At 33.6% G+C, this 22,372-nt stretch overlaps 2 protein-coding genes and 1 non-coding gene across 3 annotated transcripts; 2 read left to right on the forward strand and 1 right to left on the reverse strand.

Annotated features, from left to right (window-relative positions):
• Positions 1 to 5,099: 5,099 nt before the first annotated feature.
• LOC112728512 (glutathione S-transferase) lies at positions 5,100 to 7,467 on the forward strand. Its single transcript, XM_025778676.2, has 3 exons — positions 5,100 to 5,336; positions 5,505 to 5,553; positions 6,781 to 7,467. Exons 1-3 carry the CDS (start codon positions 5,187 to 5,189, stop codon positions 7,224 to 7,226), a joined length of 645 nt encoding a protein of 214 aa, XP_025634461.1. The 5' UTR covers positions 5,100 to 5,186; the 3' UTR covers positions 7,227 to 7,467.
• Positions 7,468 to 10,927: 3,460 nt separating this feature from the next.
• Positions 10,928 to 12,483, forward strand: LOC112728514 (glutathione S-transferase APIC). Its single transcript, XM_025778677.3, has 3 exons — positions 10,928 to 11,430; positions 11,545 to 11,593; positions 11,916 to 12,483. Exons 1-3 carry the CDS (start codon positions 11,281 to 11,283, stop codon positions 12,365 to 12,367), a joined length of 651 nt encoding a protein of 216 aa, XP_025634462.1. The 5' UTR covers positions 10,928 to 11,280; the 3' UTR covers positions 12,368 to 12,483.
• Positions 12,484 to 16,042: 3,559 nt separating this feature from the next.
• On the reverse strand, positions 16,043 to 16,113 carry TRNAG-CCC (transfer RNA glycine (anticodon CCC)). Its single transcript has one exon. It is a non-coding gene; the product is annotated as a tRNA-Gly (tRNA).
• Between the last annotated feature and the right edge of the window lie 6,259 nt (positions 16,114 to 22,372).

Here is a 22,372-nt window from a genome sequence, read left to right on the forward strand (position 1 = left end):
AAAAAAATTTAAATAATATTAAAATTTTTATGATTTATTTAGACAAATTCAAAAGAAATTTTGTATAAAAAAATATATACATATATAATTATTATGTATTTTTTATTTAAATTTTTAAAAAAGGGTACGAAAAACCGTTTTAATCAATTACACCAAAGAAAAGCAGCTGGATTTTTATAACTAAATTAAGATGGGTAGATAGATGTCCTAATTTACAACAACAATCATCACTTCAAGCTAAATTAGCTTTATTAGATAGAGGAGGCCTTGGCTTAGAGCCTTAGACATAAACCGCACTCGCTCCTTACTTTTTTTGTTTTAACTTTTAACATAATTACTATTAAGTAAACAATATATATTAAAAAAAATCATATACAGAATATATATTGACTTTTAGTATATATCTAACTTTAATTTTTCAAAATTAATTATTTTTTCAAAAAGAGAATATAAAGGAATAGTTGTTTGGATATGAAAAGATTCATTAACCTACGACATGAGCATAGTATATATATTTTAGGGCAAAACACCATAATAAGCCAACATCACTTCAAATTTACGTATATGAGCCAAAAGGAAAATCGATTCAGCAATAAGCCAAATAGTATTTTAATGTAATTCGAACCAGGCTAGTTCGAACTGCATTTAGGAATAAATCGAACCAGGCCAGTTCGAATTAGGAAGAAAGAATTGTTGGTAAATCGAACTAGGCTGGTTCGAACTAGCAACGCATGTAATTCGAACCACCCTAGTTCGAATTATAGGTAAGTTAGGGTCTTCAAGTAATTCGAACCACCCTGGTTCGAATTACACTTAAGCTGCGTTCTTAGTAATTCGAACCACCCTGGTTCGAATTACTAGTGATTGGGCTATATAAGGAGTTCGAATAAGCCTCATTTGAACCATTCTCAGCTTCTCCTACCCCACCAAATCTCAGAAAAAACGACCCAGATTCTCTCCGACAAAGACCTGAACGGAATACTCTGCTGATGGGGGACGATCCGGCACGGTTATATCGCTTGGACGGAGTCGCCCATATAGCTGGGGTCATCAACGAGGAGGTTAGTACGGATATAAGTTTGTTCTACCGGTACATGTGAGTTAGTGGTTTTGCATGCGGGTTAGATGGTGGTTTATGTTAGTGGTTTATGTTAGTGGTTTTGCATGCGGTTTAGATGGTGGTTTAGTTGGTGGTTTATGTTAGTGGTTTATGTTAGTGGTTTATGTTAGTGGTTTATGTTAGCGGTTTATGTTAGCGGTTTATGTTAGCGGTTTATGTATGTGGTTTATGTAAGTGGTTTAAGTTAACGGTTTATGTTAGTGGTTTATGTTAGTAGTTTATGTTAGCGGTTTAGTTGTGGTTGTTTAATGTTAGATCTTTCATGTCAGTGGTTTATGCTGGTTTCTTATGTTAGTTGTTTATGCAAGTGGTACTCGTTCATGGAATTTTAAGCGCTTATATTTGGTACGATTTTTTGCTTTATCAATTATCATGTTGATTATCTTTGTCACTGGTAATTAAGTTGGTCCTAATAATGCGGTTCATTTCTTCCGCAGCCTCAGCGATGCATCAGGAGCATGCGGCGGCAGCAGGGCATGGTCCTCGATGACAGATACGTTCTGTACCTGCAGATGGCTGGTCTTTACCATCTTGCAAGGCTGAACGATAGATGGTTCCGGTTGGACGAGACCCTTGTCAGTGCGTTTGTCGAGCGATGACGTCCGGAGACGCACACGTTTCATATGCCGTTCGGAGAGTGCACGATCACACTCCAGGACGTGGCATACAAGTGTGAGGTCCATTGTACCGCTTGACCTCCCAAATGCCCTTGCGCTTCCGCAGACTCAGTCGAATCAACCATGTGCACCCATTCCCAAACTCAGAACACTTGCCCACATAACGGCGATGATCAGACTCCACAACCTTGTACTGTACCCCTCGCCGGATGCTGTAAGTCTTCACACTTAACAGGGCCTCGTCTTTATCCTGAAATTGCTGACCAACCTGGAACTCTGTCAAACCAGCAGTCCCTTCAGCATCTCTAGCTCCGAATCCAACAGAGTGCCTTGAAACACCCTCTTGCCTCATGGCATCCAGGTCCAAAGAGGAAAAATGTGGTGGATACTGCTGTGTGCCAGAACTAGAACCACCGACCGCCAATGCAGGCTCAGTCGCTCCAACCTCGTCGCCGCTGTCATCCTCAATCATATCCGGCTCGACGTCGTCATCCTCTACATCACCTAACACTCCGTCTCCGACGCCAACCGGTGGAACTCCCTGTAAAGCGTTCGGCAGAATATCAACTGATCCTACCACGTCGCCTACTCCATCATTCAGATCAACAGCAAAAGACGGGGAGGCGACTGGTTGGACCGCTGGCTCGTACACAGGGACGGACGAAGAAGCAACGGCAGGCCTGGAACTCAAACCGGCTGCTGCTGCTTCAATGGTGGCATTCCGGTTCGAACCCCCTGAGCTGGATACCACATCAACCAGCTTTGCCAACAACTCTGGTGTCCTCACCTCGGGAAACTGCCTCCGACATAGAAACATGACTTGCAGGTCCTCATCACTACCAATCGTGAAGCAATCATACTTCACGGTATCCTGCAAGACAGTGATTGGAATGCGATAGAAAAACTTCTTCACTCGCTTCGCACCTTCCAGACCAAGTTTCATCAGCACAGATCTAACAAGGTCATCATAACTCGTCGTTGGTTTCACGACAATACAGAGAGGATCCTTATCTGTAAACTTCACACCGGAGCGAGTTTTCCTCTTAATGGATCCTCTGTGGTGAACCAAAACCATAAAACTCTCCTCACTAGCCATCTTACACCCTCTATGAGAGCAACTTACGTTTAGAACCATATATATACTGCACTGTTTACCACTAAATCGAACCGGACTGGTTCGAATTCGGTTTGTGTAATTCGAACCACCCTGGTTCGAATTACTTCATCCAGCGTCTCCCCATATAATTCGAACCAGCTTGGTTCGAATTATGTGCTGCAGTTTTCTCCCCTGTAATTCGAACCACCCTGGTTCGATTTACTTGAATCAATTTCTCTCTTAGTAATTCGAACCACCCTGGTTCGAATTACTCATGAATGGAGTTCGAACTACACTGGTTCGAATTATATAAATATAGGGTTTGGCTCATTGCAGAAACGAATTTCACTTTGGCTCATTTAGGTAATTTGCAACTTCCCTTGGTTTATTCTAGTTTTTTGCCCTATATTTTAATTATAGCTGAGGTTTAATTTAAGTGACAAAATTTTGTACTTTTTAATATGTTATATTTAGATTCAAAATTTGGCCTAGAGCAAATAATAAAATCCTTTAATATTGGATATATGATGAGTATATAATGTGAGAGTGTTCATGATATAATATTTAGAATTGAGAATTGTCGATCTGATCAATATATATATATATATTATTAATAACGCACTGCATTCCATAGTGGACGAGTCTTGAATAAAGAAGTAAAAGAAATAGCAGGGAAACAATGGACTCATGTCATGACTCGATCATGAACCTACATACACAGCAAAAATAAAAATAATTTTGTTAGGTAAACAATAATAAGTGGGAACAATGTAAACAAGATGTTATATTTTAGCTTCACTAAATATAAAAAAAAAATCCCAATGAAATTATTCATTTTTATTTTTAATTTGAGTTTCATTTTTTTTGTTATCTATTTTTACTTTTACATACGTTCAATTTTATTTTTACTGTATTCATTTTACCGCCGTCGTCTCTCCTGTCACACCGTCACCGTCAATAAAAAGAAATATCCATAGAAAAAAATATCCGTAATTCTATACTGAAAAAACATCTTTGTACAATAAAAAAATATTCAATTAAATAAAAAAAACATCCAAAATATATTAAAAAAAAATCTAAATCACAACGAAAAAAGAAGAATAACGGCGACGGAGAGAGGACATATGTGGCGCGATGCAGGAGCACAGGAGAACGGCGCGAAACAGCAACAGCGACGCCTCCTAGGATCGCGAGACAGTAGCGGCAGCTTGGTGGCTCGACTCCATAGCAACGCCGCTAGAAAAGAGTGGCGTGACAACCACGGCTGTGGCGCGAGCAATCATGTCGCTCGCCTCCTACAACATCGACGTTATGAGAAGAGAATGCGAGATAGCATTAACAATCGGCAACGGCGCACTGCCGGGGGGAGGGGCTGAGCAGCAGAGGGGAGGACTGCCAAGTTGAAAGGTGGTGTGAGTGACGAAAGTGTAAGAGAGTTGAGATAAAATGAAAACGTGGTATTACGGTATGTTAAGAGGAGATTATGCTTATTATTCAAATTAAAAAATTGATTACACTAGTCTCTAATTAATTGAAAATTTGACTTTATTTTAATAATTAATTCAAAATTAATTAATTTTTTAGGTTGTTTATGTTGTTTGGTCTTTGTATTGTTCCTTTATACTTTCTCAAATAAAAATTATCTTTTTCAAATATATATTTATATTGTTGTCCGCCTTTTAATTTGGTCTTGTTTTTGCCGTAGCCCATAAGGAATCAAAGTATAAATGATTTTATATATATGACTTCGATATAAACAAAGCATTGGAAGTGGTATATGCTTAAGTTTTGTCTACTTGCTTGACTAAAATTTCAAAAGTAAAAATAGGTCATTTTGATTAATAATGATATGTAAATACTTTTTTAGAAGTGTTTACCGAGTTGAGAAATGAAAATATGATATGTATGAATTTTTGTAGAATTGGTTCAAATTTTGACTACGAAATGAATAATGTTAACACTTAAAAGGGCTAATTTTATTTTCTACATAATTTCAAATATTAAAACACGGTTAGCTTTAAGATAAATAATTAAAGAAAGAAGTAGTTGTTAAATGTACTCAACCACCAATTTGTGCTACCAAATCCAATATTATTATAAGTAAATAATTTTCCATATGCAAAGAAACATATTCATTGACTTTTTAGATTTTATCTAACTCAACAAATTCCATATCTTCGATAAAATAAGTAAATAAATAAATAAATATAAAATCATCAACAAAAGAAATCCATCACAAGTAGCCGCATTATATAAAGAACACAAATCATTATAGGCCTAATTTCATGTATAACATAACATTCTCTTAAAAGATACCCTTTAATTGCTTCTACTTACACACTAATAAGAAGCTATGGCTACAATGAAACTCCATGGAAACCCTATGTCACCAGCCTCCATGCGAGTTGCTGCTGTCTTGTTTGAGAAAGAGCTTGATTTTGAGTTTGTTACTATTGACATGAGGAATAGTGAACATAAAAAGGAGCCTTTTCTTTCTCTCAATGTAAGCATCACCACAAGATTATCATTCTTTTGCTTTTTTTTTTTTATCTACTTAGATTTAAAGTATGAATATAGTCAATTTATCCATTATGTGCTAAAATCGTATTTTTATCATATCTATTGTTTAATGATATTCATTCTTGCTCTTCCCTGTATATGATGGATCCAGCCATTTGGTCAAGTTCCAGCATTTGAAGATGGAGATTTGAAACTCTTCGGTAAGAAATATCAAATATGAAATCTTCTAACACGGTTTTTATTTAACTTTAATTATAACAATCATCATTTTGGTCTTATTAGGTTTTTATAGTCCAATCCTAGAATCAAACTCGACAAAACATCAACCTAGTATTTGTTTTTAGATACTAAGCGTAAGACGGATATTGGAGAATTGAAACTCAGTATTGTATGTAGTGATCAAAGGCTAAAACTAACATTATTTTAGTCTTAAGATATAAAATTTTAGTTTTTTTAGACTCAATTTGGGTAAACAATTTAATTAAGCTCTTTTTAAAAAAATAGCTTAAACAATAAATAACTATATTAAAAATAGTTTATAAATAAGTTATTTTATATTTGGATTTTTAGTTTTAAAAGTGTTTATTTTATAAAAATGTAGTAAAAAGTAGTAGTATTATGAGAGAAGTCATTTTTTTAACTTCTCTATAAGATCCTAAATAGCTTCTTAGAAAGTCGCAATTTGGTTTTGAAAATTGCACCAGACATTAATACTACTACTTTTCATAAGTCAAAAGCTAAAAAAGTTACTTTTGATGCTTCCCAAACGAGCCCTTAGTATCTTTAGATAATAAAAACAGAAGAGACTGAAATTTTTGGAGATAGAGACTAAAACTTTATCAAATTTTTTAATAACTAAAGGTATTTTAATAAATATTTTTATTTTATTTTTATATTTATCTTGAATCAAACAAAATATTAAGACATAATTCAATTTTGTATATTTTATACCAAACATAATATAAAGACTTAATTTAATTCTAATTTTTTAATCTCTATCTCTGGTTATAAGTCTTCTTTTCAAACACAACCTTAAGAATATGTTTGAATAAATATATAAAGTAATTTTACAAAAAAATATTAGATTATCTCATATTTATTCTCAAAATCATTATTCTAAAAATCAGACCAAATTGTTCGATTCAATTGAGTTATCAAAAACTGACCATCAAACCAATTTAATTTAGAGTAAAAATTAGTTGTTAACAAATAAGTTAAAACTCAAAATCAATCAAAAAATGATAAATCGATTTAGTTTTTTAATTGGTTTAGAACTTTGCTCCAAATACCAAACATGCATGCCCTCAAATGGTAAATTTTACTAGCTCCAAAATATTGTTCCTTAATTATCCACATAAACCTAATTTAACCTTTGTTGCATAGTTAATCATTGAAATTAAAATAACCAAATTGAGATATATATGCAGAATCAAGGGCAATTACAAAATACATTGCACATGAATATGCTGATAAGGGGACTCAGCTAATAGTAACCAATGATTCAAAGAAGATGGCTATAATCACTCTATGGCTTGAAGTTGAAGCTCAACAATATGATCAAGCAGCTTCAAAACTTCTATGGGAGCTTCATTTTAAGCCACTCTTTGGCATCCCAACAGACCCAAAAGTTGTTGAAGAGAATGAATCAAAGCTTAGTAGTGTTCTTGGAATATATGAGAAGAGGCTCTCTGAGACAAAGTACTTGGCTGGTGAATGTTTCACTTTGGCTGATCTTCATCACCTTCCAACCCTTCATTTCTTGATGTTAACGCAGGTGAAGAAGCTGTTTGAGCCTCTGCCACGTGTCAGTGCTTGGGTGGCTGATATTACGGCTAGGCCAGCTTGGTCTAAGGTCACTGCCATGCTCAATTAATTAGTTGATTAATTTGAGTTGTTAGTGTTGTTTGATTTGGTTATGTTTCTCTTAGAATAAAGTTTGTGTGTGTGACCAAAATAATTTAGTGCTAGAAAGTCCTATATATGTTGCCTCGGATTCTCAATTTGTGTTGAGAAGATTGGACATTATGGGATTTTGTGATTCATGTACCAAGTTTTGGATTAACTTGTCTTGATCCTCTGCTTCAAATAAAGTTAGTTCTAGTTTTTTTTTTAAATACTCATAAATTTTACAATCTACTATCTCCATTAGTCTTTAGTACCTCATGGGTCCTAATACATCTTTTTAAATAACATAATTGAGTTATCAGATATCTAAATCAAATCATATTATTCTACCAAATTTAGTTAAGATTTTATCTAAAACTTCCCTTAAATTCACAAAAAAATATATTCTAAATACTAAATGGGACACCTAATTTAAAGTGCTCCATTTTTTTCTTAATCTTTATATTTCTTAGAGAAAATGACAAATAGTTCCTGACTATTTATTCTGCAGATATTTTCGTCTCTGAACATTTGAAAATACTTTTAAATTCTCGACCTTCACAAATTTTGGATGGATGAGTCCCTCCGTCCAATTGCCTCCGTCAGACCTAACGAAAAAGTCTGACGTGGCTCCATTCTGATGACGTGGCATGACAGATTGACACCTGGACGGCTGACTGAAAGGGTACTTTTAAAAATTGGACAAATAAATCCATGTACTTAAAAACTACGTCATTTTGTTTTGGCCCTAATCCTTAAATTGATTGCGTTTCTTTCTGGAGGCTAGTGGTGAGGAGCTCTACCTGCATCAACCATGGCTGCTAATGGAGCATCATCAACCATGCATGAATGACAAGGTGCTCCACTTGACCCACAACCATCTCAAATCAGGCCAGGACCAAGTACAACAGCTACTAAAGAGACATTGGTAACATCAAGCACAGTAACAACAAGACTGTTCAAATTCATTCCTAATGAATATTTAGATTAAACGGCATATTCACAGTGAACCTCCCCTACATCTTCACTCCCATAAACAATAAACACATTAGCTGCCGGTTGGTGATTTGTTAAATCTAATTTAGTACATTTCATTTGAATCTTCTTATGATGTTATTTTTATGCATAAAGTTGGTTCATTTACCAAGCTATTACTCAATGTCATGTGGCGATTATGTATATTGCTGGTGTTTGGTGAGTTATTTTTGAAAATCATAATCAAATTGTCACTTATAGTTTGATATTTATATGTTAAATTTTTAATGATTCAGGGAAAGAGTTTGATACATATGCAAAAGTTGTTGTGAATGCGGCTGGCCTATTTTGTGACGGTGTAAGGAAAATGGCCAACGAAAAGGCACAAGAAATGATTGCTCCCAGCAATGGTGTACATATCATACTCCCTGATTACTATTCTTCGGAGGGGATGAGCTTAATTGTTCCTAAAACTAAGGATGGACGTGTTGTTTTCAAGCTGCCTTGACATGGGTGACAAACCCCAATTTGACGGTTTGTTTTGCCTTGAATTTAGAGCATTTTGATAACCTTTTGTCACATTTAGCCTAAGAATTAGCATGGTTTTGTTATCTCTTCCATGATTGTGCTTAAGTGTAAAAACATACTTTTAAAGCCTTATTTTGGTGAATTCTAGTTTCTGTTTGATTTCATAAGATGCCTTGATGTGTTTACTAGTAATTCCAGGGTTGAAATAGGCTAGGCATGGATCAAAGGAAGCAAGGAAGGAAGCATACAAGTGGAGAGAAGCATAAAAAGTCAAAGAAGCAAAGTCAGTCATGCACGCGCACGCGCACAAGGCGCTCGCGTGCACATTGCAGAATCGACCAGGGACGCGCACGCGTACCATGCGCGCACGCGCCGATGATGGCACATGACCTCATTAATGCAACACGTGCCTGGCGATTTGAGAGGTTTTCTGAACCCATTTTGGCGCCAAATTGCTAAGGGAAAGGAATAAAAGGATGAAGGATTAAGGAGAAGGCATCATTGATCACTTGGGATGTTAGTTACCAATTAGTTTAGTTTAGCTTTGTAGTTAGTTTCTAGAGAGAGAAGCTCTCTCTTCTCTCTAGGATTAGGATTAGGTTTAGGTTAATCTCTCTTCTTAGATCTAGGTTTAACTCATGCTTTGATTCACTTTTCATTCACCAATTCTTAATCTTCTCCTCTTCCTCTTTCTAGATGTGTGCTTTAATAATTGTAATTCTCCATTTTTGTTTTGGATATATTGTTGTTCCTTTGTTTTCCTTCAATAATGCAATTTGAGGTAATTCATGATAATTGTGATTTCCTTGATTGTTGTTGTTAATTCTTTACATTCAATTGTAGTTAAAATTCATTCTTGTTGTGATTGACTATACTTTTCTTTTGTGCCTTCCAAGTGTTTGATGAAATGCTTGGTTGGATTTTAGTGTAGATTTTGTTCCTCTTGGCCTAGGTAGAGTAATTAGTGACTCTTGAGTTATCTAATTCATTTGATTGATTGATAATTAGAAGTTGCTAATTGATTTGAATGCCTCTAAAACTAGCCATTCCTTAGGAGTTGATTAGGACTTGAGGAATCAAATTGATTCATCCACTTGACTTTCCTTTAATTAGTAAGGGTTAACTAAGTGGTAGCAATGAACAATTCTCATCACAATTGAGAAGGATAACTAGGATAGGACTTCTAGTTCTCATACCTTGTCAAGAGCCCTTTTTTATAGTTGTTAGTTTATTTTCATTGTCATTTACTTTTCATGCTTCTTATCCAAAACCCCAAAATAACTCATAACCAATAACAAGACACTTCATTGTAAGTCCTAGGGAGAACGACCCGAGGTTTGAGTACTTCGGTTTATAGAATTTAGGGGTTTGTACTTGTGACAAACAAATTTTTGTATGAAAGGATTAGTGATTGGTTTAGAAACTATACTTGCAACGAGAATTCATTTGTGAAATTCTAAACCGTCAAAAATCCAATCGTCAATGGGTCAGGTGGAGCACCGCCTGACTTGACGTTGATAATGCTCCATTAGCAGCCATAGTTGATGCAGGTAGAGCTCTTTACCACTAGCTTCCAGAAAAAACGCAATCAATTTAAGAATTATGGCCAAAGCAAAACGACGTAGTTTTTAGGTATAGGGACTTATTTGTCTAATTTTTGAAAGTATCCTTCCAATTAGCAGTCCACGTGTCAATCCGTCATGCCACGTCATCAGAACGGAGTCACGTCAGACTTTTCCGTTGAGTCTGACGGAGGCAATTGGATGGAGGGACTCATCCGTCCAAGATTTGTGAAGGTCGGGGATTTAAAAGTATTTTCAAATACTCAAGGACAAAAATGTCCGCAAGACAAAAGGTCAGAGATCTATTTGTCCTTTTCTCTATTTCTTAAAATTTGACTTATTTGATTGCCAAAATCGTTCAAAAATATTGTGTCCATCTGACTCATGAATTACAACTAATTAAAAATCTCTATCTCCTCTCAAACATTAACTACAAGTAGTTATTATAGATAGTTCAAACTATTAAATATAACTATTTTATCTATATAACTCAACAAAAATTTACTATATACCCAAAAACAATGATTTTTTGTATATTTATATTTATCAATTTAAATTTTAAAATTTTTTTTTTGAGTAGTACACAAGCCTCTATAAATAACAATCTAGAATCTAATTATATAGTCCGTCCTAATCACTGTTGTTGAAAACTTGCTTGGATTTTTTAGGTTGCTATAAATAATAGGAGCCACATAATTAATTTCAGAACAAAATGTCCATCAAATGCCTCAACGAATGGACTTATTATAATGTCTTTGGTTCACAAACACTCTGGTCAAATTCTCAAATGTGTAAAAGTTTTTTTGGTCTAACTTGTTATAAAAGAAAAGAAAATTAGGTGTAAACTGGAAAATGGGTTTCCCACTTAATTATATTATATTATATAATGGAAACAAATCTGAGGCGTAATTTCATATAACATATACTCTTAAAAGATATAAGTTACTCATAGCAGAAGCAGAGCAAAGCAGAGCATCTATGGCAACAATGAAGGTTCATGGAAACCCTTTTTCAATGGCAGCCATGCGAGTCACTGCTGTCTTGTATGAAAAAGATCTTGATTTTCAGTTTATTAATATTGACATGATGAATGGTGAACACAAAAAGGAACCCTTCATTTCCCTTAATGTAAGTGCCTCCACAAAAAGGAACTCAAATTCATTCTATATCTTGCCATGAAAATTTACTTTTATTTTTACACTAATTTCTGTTTTTAATTTTTTCCTCCTGTGATGGATGTAGCCATTTGGTCAAGTTCCTGCATTTGAAGACGGAGACTTAAAGCTCTTTGGTAAGTAAGAAACATCAAATATTACGTCAAACATAAATTTCTAAACATTTAATTGTATCAAATTTATGCTCGACAATAACCAATTTGGATTGGTCAAATGGTTAATCTTTTTGTCTACTTAAATAAGAAATGGGATCCAAAATCCTGCTTTATCTATACAGTAATTCATTGATCAGCAATAAATCCTTAAATGATGCTCATATTTATGTTGATTTGTCGGGTTAGAAGCGAATTGAACTAGAACTAGAATACAGTTAATAAATCTTTGTTGTATGGTAATAGAAAGTTGAAGCTAATGATTTTTCTTTTTGTTCAAATACAGAATCAAGGGCAATAACAAAATACATTGCAGATGCATATGCTGAAAAGGGTACTGAACTAATAAGAAAGAATGATCCAAAGAAGATGGCAATAATTGGGTTATGGCTTGAAGTTGAAGCTCATCAATATGAACAACCAGCTGCAAAGCTTGCAAGAGAGCTTCATTTCATGCCACTTTTCTTTGGGATACCATCAAATCCAAAAGTTGTTGAAGAGAATGAAGCTAAGCTTAGTGTTGTTCTTGGAATCTATGAAAAGAGGCTCTCTGAATCAAAGTACTTGGGTGGTGAATGTTTCACTTTGGCTGATCTTCATCACCTTCCAACCCTTCATTTCTTGATGATGACGCCGGCCAAGAAGTTGTTCGAGCCGCTGCCACGTGTCAGCGCTTGGGTGGCTGATATCTCAGCTAGGCCAGCTTGGTTAAAAGTCATTGCCATGCTCAAAAATTAAGTAAAAGATTAATCGGGAAGACACTAGATTAGGGTTTGTTTTGTTTGTGAAAATAATATCATCATATTTTCTGTTATCGAAAATAAAAGTATAATAAAAGATTATGTTATCACAAATTTAAGTCTTACATCAATTAAAGTGCAATATATTATTGATATTTTGGTATGTTGCCTTAAAAGTTCGGCCAAAATCAGTTATAAGCTTTTTTTTTTTGGTAACTTATTCTCAATTTTTATTATTTGGATTTTTATGATATCTTTATAGGCTGCGAATTTGGGTTTTATTTAAAGATTTTTTTGTTAATGAATTGTTACATAAATAATATAAAATTTAAACTCTCAATATTTGTATAAACAGATAAATAAATTAATAATTTAATTATTATTGACTCAAACTCTCTATACTTATATAATTTTTAAATGTTTAAGTCCTATAAAATAAATGGTTAAAATTTTTTTCTACAATAAAGTAGAATAATTTCTCTAAAAATTGTTAAAGTAAAGAAACATCGTGAATATCTAAGAATGTGTATTGAATTATGAATTAATAAATATGAGAGAAATTTATCGAAGGATTTCTATTGGTCTATTTGTCTTTTGTTATGAATTAGTAAATATGATATCTTTATATGCTGCAAATTTGGATTTTTTTTTTCAATCAATTATTATATAAATAATAACTTACATAAACAGACAAATAAATTAATAATTTAATTATTATTGATTTAACTCTCCATACTTATATAATGTTTAAGGGGAGCGCTACACATTCATATAACCATGTAACTAAGTTGGCTTAATCCCAAATAAAGTCACGCGCATTAATAAAAGTGAAAACACGCGTCCGCTCATTATGAAAAAAACGTTACTTCTTCCTCAGTTCTTCTTCTTCTTTTTCTCACGCTCGTTTACGCACGGAGCGTCTTCTTCTTCGCCTTTTTCTTCGCGTTCCTTCTCCTCCTCCTCCTCCTCCTTTTTCCCGTTCCTTCTTTTTCACGTGTTTTTTCATTATCGTCATTCTTTTATTATTGTTGCTGCTGTATTTTTTTTTGTCTTTTGTCTTTTCCTCCTTCTCTCTCTGGTGAAGAAGCAGTAGAAGGTAAGGAAGAAGAGTTTTGAATAGTGAAGAATGAACCGAACACAGTACTCATGGTGAATCGAACACAGTACTCATGGTGAACCGAACATAGTACTCATGCTGAAACAATTGTATAGTATTGAGTGAACGAAACATAATCCATTATATAAAATCAAATTCAAACAGCTTTCTGCAGAATGAACCGAACACAATACTCATGGTGAAATAATTGTATAGTATTGAGTGAATGAAACATAATCTATTATATAAAATCAAATTCAAACAGCTTTCTACAGAATGAACCAAACACAGTACTCATGGTGAAACAATTGTATAATACTGAGTGAACGAAACATAATCCATTATATAAAATCAAATTCAAATAACTCTGCCTACAAATCAAAATCACAAAGGCCACCGAACCGAACAATGTTCATGTGGTGAATAAATGGTGATCAATTTTCAATCAACAAGAATAGTACTTCTCCATGCAAAAGAAGTACTGAACATAGTAACAACCAATTTCAAAACCCTAGTTAAACTATCCACTGAACTGAAGAAGAAGAAGAAGAACCTACGTGCGCAAATTTGAAAGAAGAAGGAGGAGGAGGAGGAAGAGGAGGAGAAATACTATTCTTGTTGATTGAAATTTGATCACTATTTATTCACCACATGAACATTGTTCGGTTTGGTGGCCTTTGTGGTTTTGATTCACCAAATGAATGTTGTTCGGTTCGGTGGCCTCCTTTTACTTTGTTCAATGTTTAAGATTATTGTGATAGCATGCAGCAATCATTCTCTAGCTGTCTCAACGTAATAACATCATTCAACTTATTTGAAGTTGAATCATTCGTTGTTTCCATTTAGAAGTGTAGATCAAAGAAGAAAACGAAGAAGAAGAAGAACGACGGAGCTGATTACGTTGATTTCAATGCAGATCAATAATGAAGAATGCGAGCAGAGAAAAAAAATGCGAACAGAAGAGAACAACGAATTTTATTAGGTTGAAGAAGAAGAAGAAGAAGAAGAAGAAGAAGAACGAAAACACGATACGTTATATAAGGCGCGTGTATAACAAACAACTGTGGGGTGGGAGAACGCATGTGTGAAGAAAGTTACTTTGATAACATTCATGTATTTTTTACATGGATGTAGAGTTTTTTTTCAATTTTTTAAATGTTTAAGTCCTATAAAATAAATGGTTCAAATTTTTTTAGGATAAATTAGAATAATTTCTTTTAAAAATTGTTAAAGTAAAGAAACATTGTGAATATCTAAAGATGTGTATTGAATTATGAATTAGTAAATATGGGAGAAATTTATGGAGAAGTGTCACGAAACTACTTATCCCAAAAACGTAAACTTAATTTTTGCATAGGCCTTTTTTTTTCTTTTTATTTGCTTTATACTATTTTTTCACTTTTAGGGTTCACCAAGATTGAATTCTAAATCTTTCAAACATAGAATTCTGACACCATATTATAAAATCATTCATCTCAAAAGTTTAATTTTTTTTGGTGACTTCTCAAAAGTTTAATTTGATAAAATAATACAACATTAATAATTATATCTCTAACAATTAAAAAAAAATTGAGTAAAGTATCGTTTTTGTCCCAACGTTTGGGGTAAATCCTATTTGTATCCCTAACGTTTAAATCGTCCTATTTGTATCTCTAACGTTTGTAAAAGTGATTCAATGTTATCCTGCCGTCAATTACACATCATGAGCGCTTTAGTTTGAGTTTTAAAAATCTTTTCTTGAAGTTAGAATACAAATGTTTAGGATAGAATCGATTATCTACTCCGAAAAATAGCTCATCAAATGTTGAAATTAATTCCTACAACATTTACATAATTCACTTTTCTAAGGATATAATTGAATCTAAACACAAATAGTGGGTATAATATTAAAATCGAACACATTCAAGTGAGACATAATTGAGAATGAATACATTCAAGTGAGAATAATTGAAAAATATAATCTAATTTGTTAGTATAATTGATAGTAGGATAACATTGAATCATTTTTATAAACGTTAGGAATACAAATAAGACAATTTAAACGTTAGGGATACAAATAAGATTTACCCAAAACGTTAAGGACAAAAACGATACTTTACTAAAAAAAAAAAAATCTAACTCCAACGTAAGTAACCTCATTTTGTATGCATTTCAATCAAGTCCTATTATTTCAGGTTGGTCACTAAAAATTAATAGTTGATGAGTAGTATTGAGTAATCCTATCCTTTCACCCTCACAGTCTCACCCATGTTTTCATATGGTACTTGTCAATGATGGGATATGCGCACCCAATTTGTTACAAATCATGCAGCTAGGGGAATAGACAAAAGAATGAAATTAGTTTTTTTCTTTTTAATTATTCACAGAAATATGAGTTGTTCAAGTCATCGTTAAAGTTGGATGGGAAATAAATGCGCCATAAAGTCTAGACATAATAAGGGCCACCTAATTTGTCAAAATAGGGAAACACTACAGACTAATTGAGGTGAGTTTTAGATTTTAGTACAAGCCTACAACTAGAAGGCTTTTTTAAACCAGGATCCTCACAAAAACATTACTAAAAAGCAGGAAAATTAATGCGCATCCGGGGAATCGAACCCCGGTCAGTACCGTGGGAGGGTACTATGATACCACTACACCAGATGCGCTTCTTTGATTCTTAGGTTACAATAAATATGTATACATCTTTAATATTGAATAATTAAATCTCATTTAAGATGATGTCCACATATAAAGATTAAGAGAATACCAAGATTAAAATGGGTCCATAATTTATAGAGAGCTCATGTCATGACAATAAAATACCATTTGATTTTATGCTCACCTTATTTAGTTGATGTAACCTCTAACTATATATTTAAATTCTGTTGTCAAAAGATTAATTTTGCTTGAAGAATTGGCTGTCCCTTAGCAACTAGCAAGCGTTTCTTTTTTTCTTCCCTATTATTAAAACTTGAGATTAATGCTGAGAAAGGAACAACTTTGATTAGTGCTTTAGCAAGGTGTATTCATTTTTCTTTTAATCAAATTCATTTTATTATTTTTTCTTTTGGTCAAGTATTAATTTAGAATTTTAGTTTGAGTTTCAATGGCTAAGGAAATGAAAATCAACTCTTTTTTGTTGTTGTTTGTTTGGGTGAAATGAAAAGTATATTGGGCCTAGGTCCAAAACTCTATAGACTGAACAACTAAAAACTCTTTATTGTCTTCTTCGCTTGTTCTTCACTACATCGTGTTTCAACCAAGATGACCATATCCGAACTCTTTTGCTTCACTAATTCTCTTAAGGCACGACCAAATCCTTTACTGGCCGCTCCTCTGCAATTCCAGGCTATAATCTTCATCATAGTTAAAATGTGAAAAGCAAACTCCACCCCTGGAAACTTCAGGATCTCAGCAACCATCGTCCCTGGAAGGGACAATAGAGTCATTCATTTCTTCTGTTTGTACTGCATTCATCTTATCAACCAAAATTGGAGGAGCAAAGAACAACTTTCGGTAGCTCTTGACAGTCTCACAAAAGACTTGAGAGTGTGGAATAGAGAAATATTTGGTCACATTGGGCGTCAAAAAGTCAGACTGATGAATAGAATTGGAAGAATACAGAGAGCTGCTTCTTATGGGCGGAATGAATTTTTAGAAAAATTGGAGAGACAACTTAACAGAGAGTTAGAGAAAATTCTTGATTGGAAGGAGATTTTATGGATGCAAAAATCGAGAGAGGATTGGGTAGTGAAAGGTGATAGAAATACCCGGTATTTTCACACCCAAACAATAATTAGGAGAAGGAGAAATAGAATCTTAAAGCTAAGAAGACTAGATGAATTATGGATGGAGGATCAGAAAGAACTAATTAATGCTGTCCTTATCTTCTTTAAAGAGCTCTATAGTGAAGAAGATCAGAACCCTCCCTTACTCAACACAGAGGTCCCATATCCACCTCTTAGAGAAGAGATAAGCAGAAACATGGACAGCATTCCTACGGTGGCTGAAATCCGAAGGGCTATTTTTAGTATAGGCTCTTTAAAAGCTCCCGGAATAGATGGCTTTCCAGCTCTTTTTTATAAGGAAAATTGGAATGTGATCCAGAAGAATGTGGTAGATCATGTGTTGCGCATTTGGAACAACTCCTTCAATATTAAAGAATGTAATCAGACTCTTATCTCTCTCATACTTAAAGCTCAGGTACCTGAATCTATCACTCAATTCAGACCAATTGCTTTATGTAATGTGAGTTATAAGTGTATTACAAAAATATTGGTTGAACGTATAAAGCTTGCGCTTGATGGAAGAATTTCTCCCTATCAGCCTAGTTTTATTCCTGGGAGAAAAATCCAGGACAACATCATTATTGCAAAAGAAATTCTGCATTTGATGAAAAAATTAAAAGGAAAAAGGGCTTCATGTCTATCAAATATGATTTTGAAAAGGCGTATGACCGCCTTAGGTGGAGTTTTTTTACAATAATGCCTCATGGAATTTGGAATTCCAAATCTCTTAGTTCAAATTATCATGGAATGTATATCATTAGTAGCTTATAATGTGATTTGGAATGGTGAAAAAACAGAAGAGTTCAGACCATCAAGAATCCGATTTTACCCTATTTATTTGTTATAGCAATGGATAAACTATCCCATCTCATTGAAGAGAGCGCATAAACTTTGACTTGGAAAGAATTTAAAGTGGGAAAGGAAGGCCCTATCATTACCCATTTGCTATTTGCAGATGACTTGCTAATATTTGCAGAGGCTAATACTTCTCAGATTGATAATGTGGGAAGAGTGATGGAGAAGTTTTGTCAGGCTTCGGGACTCAAGGTGAACAGAGCCAAAATCTCAATAGTATTCTCAAACAATATTAAGGAGCATCTCAGGAGAGCTATCAAGGATAAATGCAACTATCAGGAACAATCAAGTCTGGATAAGTATTTAGGGGCCATGATTACCAACAAGCCCTCAACCAAAGAAAATTTTAAAAATGTTATTCAGAAGGTGCAGAGCAAACTTAAAGGGTGGAATGTAAACTGTTTATCATTAGCTGGGAGGGTTACTTTGGCAAAATCTGTGATTATTCCCATTGCCAATTACGACATGCAGCATACTTTACTTCCAAAGGGGATTTGTAATGAAATTGAAAAGTTGCAGCGGAGTTTTATATGGGGAGAATTGCAGAATATGAAAAAGATGCACCAGGTGAGTTGGTCAACTCTTTGCCTTCCCAAAAATCAGGGAGGGCTTGGTTTGAAGCAACTTAGCAAAGTAAATGAGGCTTTTCAATTGAAATTGTTATGGATGTTGATAAAAGATTCATCGGCGCTTTGGGCACAACTACTTCTATACAAATATGGTAGACATTTGGAACTACCACATTATATTAAAAGTTGTAAATCGGATTCCATGTTCTGGAAGGATATTTCAAAAATTTGGGAGAAAAATCAAATGCACTTCTCATGGTGGCTGAATAATGGTAAATCAGTTAGTTTTTTCAATGACAGATGGCTAGAAGGAAAGGGGCCTTTAGTTTTGAAGGCTAATAGAGAAATAAATGATGAAAAAAAAATGACAATAGCTCATTTTGTTGATGAAAAAGGAGAATAGAATAGAATGCTATTAAGCAATGATGTAGAAGGATAGACTTATCAAAGCATCCTCAATACAACCCCTCCAAAAAAGAAAGGAGAAAATGATCAGATTTATTGGAGCCATACAGCAAATGGTGATTTCACTATAGTCTCAGCATATTAGCTCCTAACAAATTCGGGAGGTATGAGAAGTTGCACTTGAAAGATGATTTGGAGGTGGCAAGGGCCGGAACGAATCAAAACATTTACATGGTTATTAGCTCATGAAAGACTCCTCACTGCTGAAAGAAAAATCAGAATGTTTGGTTCCAACCTCTTCTGTCATAGCTGCCAAAGTAAAGTTGAGACCTTATCTCATGTGATGAGGGACTGTCCAAGGGCAACGAAAATTTGGACAAAACTGCTACAACCAGGTGTTACAACTGTATTCTACAATCTACCCTTCTCGGATTGGATAACATTTAATTTAGAGAATGGGCTGGGCAAGTCGAGTCAATATGAATGGCGGGATCTTTTCCTTATTACTTGCTGGATGCTGTGGAAGTGGAGAAACATGGAGCTCTTCTCTCAGCCATTCCAAACAATGGGGCGGACATCGTTATGGAACTAGCAACAAGGTTCAAGGAAGCTTTCGAGAGGAGCAAAAGAGAGAGAACGGAACACGGAAGAATAAATAGCAACATCAATTAGAAACCTCCTGAACAGGGATGGATAAAACTTAACACTAATGGGGCAGTGGAGAAGAACTAGAAAATTGCAGCGTGCAAGGGATTGATAAGAACTAATGAAGGAGAATGGGTAGTAGGATTCATTGCTAATTTGGGTAAGTCCAATGTTATACATCCAGAGTTAAAGGAGGTTCTTCACAGATTGAAAATGGCTTGGGATCTGGGTATGTAAAGGATGATAGTGGAGATGGATTTTAAAGAAGGAGTAGAGTTCATCATAAGAAGAGAAGAGGATAATGAGAGATGCTGTTACAATCCGCTTCTTCAAGAGATCCGAATAATTAAAAACAGACCTTGAGAGCTTCAGTTCAGACATACTTGCAGAGAGGCAAATAGAGCGGCTGATACTCTTGCAAAAGTGGCTTTAAGCAAAGCTAAAGGGTTCCAGTTTTTTGATAACCCTCCTGGCAATTTAGAGCAAATTCTCGATGATGATGTAAAAGGAATGTATACATTCCATATAGTACCTTGTGGATAGTTTTTTCTTTTTTTTTTGGGCTTCGGTCCCGATTACCAACAAAAAAAAATAACCAACTTGAATTGGTCGAATATAGTCAGCTTACTCGCCTGTTTAAGTAAGTGTCTGGGTTTGAATTTTACCTTGTATATGCAGCAATCTATTGATCAGTAGTGGACCCTTAAATAAAACTCAGATTCGCGATGGATTAGTCTTTGACTTGTCAGATTGGAGAATACCGTGGACAATTAAAAAAAAATCAATGTGTAAAATTAACTTGGGTTAGTCTTGTGATTCACCCACTAATCTATTTAAGCAAGTGTTGAGGTTTTAAATTTTGTCTTATACATGTAGAAATTTATTGGCTAATGACAAACTCTTAAATAGAGTCCGATTCGTGAGGGATTAATAATTGATTTGTTGGATTAAGGGTTATCATGGACAAAAAAAAAACTAATGTATGAGAACTGAAAAAATTATGTTAGAATTCTTTTATTTTTCTTGCTTTGCGCATGCAATAATTATTGGTTAGTGATAATCTTTAAATAAAGTTTAGATTTATGATGAATTAATCTTTAACTTATCGGACTAAAAAAAATGTAAAAAACCAAAAAGTTTTTATTTTTTAATCTTAATTTAAAAAAAGAAAACGATAAAAAGAAAAGATCAGTGCAAGTTTGAATAATATATTAGGGTATGCTATAGTGTCCACACTATATCTTTTCAACTAAAGGATATATTCTCTGAATTTGCTTTTTGCTTTTCCCCCAATCCCTTTATGTAGGTGGAGCATTAAGCTTTGTAAAAAATAAAATAAATAAATAAAGTTCTCATTTATTTATTTATGTGGAGCACATAAGTTGTTCCTCTTGACATTTGAGAACTTATCTAAATAACTTTTGCACTTTTTTTTTTATTCCACAGCTCTGAAAGGAGACACATTCTACTGTATGTGTACATATCATTGAAAAATGAAACATAACGAGTTTATTAGTTTCATCTCATTTTGGAATATCTTAGTTGGCATTCTCAAAAGAGAAAAAAGTTTCATGTTGTTTACGTTAAGAATCTAAATCTTATCTTAAATTATATGGATTTCAGTGTAAAGGAATATAAGTATATAACAGCATCTTCTTATTATTTCCACCATTATTAGCTATAGTAGTGCTATACCCTTTCAAATAATAATTTAGTGATATTCAAGCCAACTTATGCCTATGAGAACACAAAAATTTGTAATTTAGAAATTCAATTCATAAATATACTTTTAAAATTTAAGTGGATCTTTGATTCCATGTTTCTGAATAAATTGATGATTCTTAATGAATTTGTTTTTTAGGATTTTGGTTTAAATTTAAAATAATTTTAAAGTGAGGTAGTTTTATGTTTGAAAATGTATTCAAATTTTTTTTTTAAACTATGAACCAAAAGCAACTATATATTTCCTGATTTGTTCATATGAAGTTTAGCAGATAAAATAAATTTTGAAAATAAACTTCTCTAAACAACTTTTTTTTTTTTTCAAAAAATCATTATTTCGATCACTTCATTAGGATTTTGGGTCTCCCACCAAAATTAATAAGAACAATATAAAGAAAATTTTTCCCCCTAACATAATAGATATATTATGAGACATGAATGAATATTTAGAAAATAAAATCTATGCTTCAATAGCATATAATAATGAATTATATTGCTTATTTAATTTGTATACATAGGTCGAATTGTTGCATTAATTCAGTGGAGTGATCACTTTTATACTCGAGTTATATTTTTTTTTTTCACAATATTTTTTAGATAAGTAAGTTAAAAACTAACTTATCATAGATTGGAACTCTATTTAAAGATTTATCGCTGATCAGACAGTTACTTAAGTAGATTAGTAGATTAACCATTAAACCAATTTAAATTAGTTTGTGGACTCAAGTTATATCTAAAAAAGTTTTGAAATGAAGGATGGTGGCTAAAAGGTTTTAACTTATGGATTATTACTTTATTAGGTGATTTTTTTTTATTTATAAAGATATAAAATCAATAATTTAAGTAATTATTTGTATGAGTTTTATAGACTTCCTTTTAGGTCTTTTATATAATTAAAGATCTTACATAATCTTTTTTAAATTATTGGGGCTGACCGAGTA

Source organism: Arachis hypogaea, chromosome 12, assembly GCF_003086295.3.
Source record: "Arachis hypogaea cultivar Tifrunner chromosome 12, arahy.Tifrunner.gnm2.J5K5, whole genome shotgun sequence".
In the NCBI taxonomy this organism is placed as follows: Eukaryota; Viridiplantae; Streptophyta; class Magnoliopsida; order Fabales; family Fabaceae; genus Arachis; species Arachis hypogaea.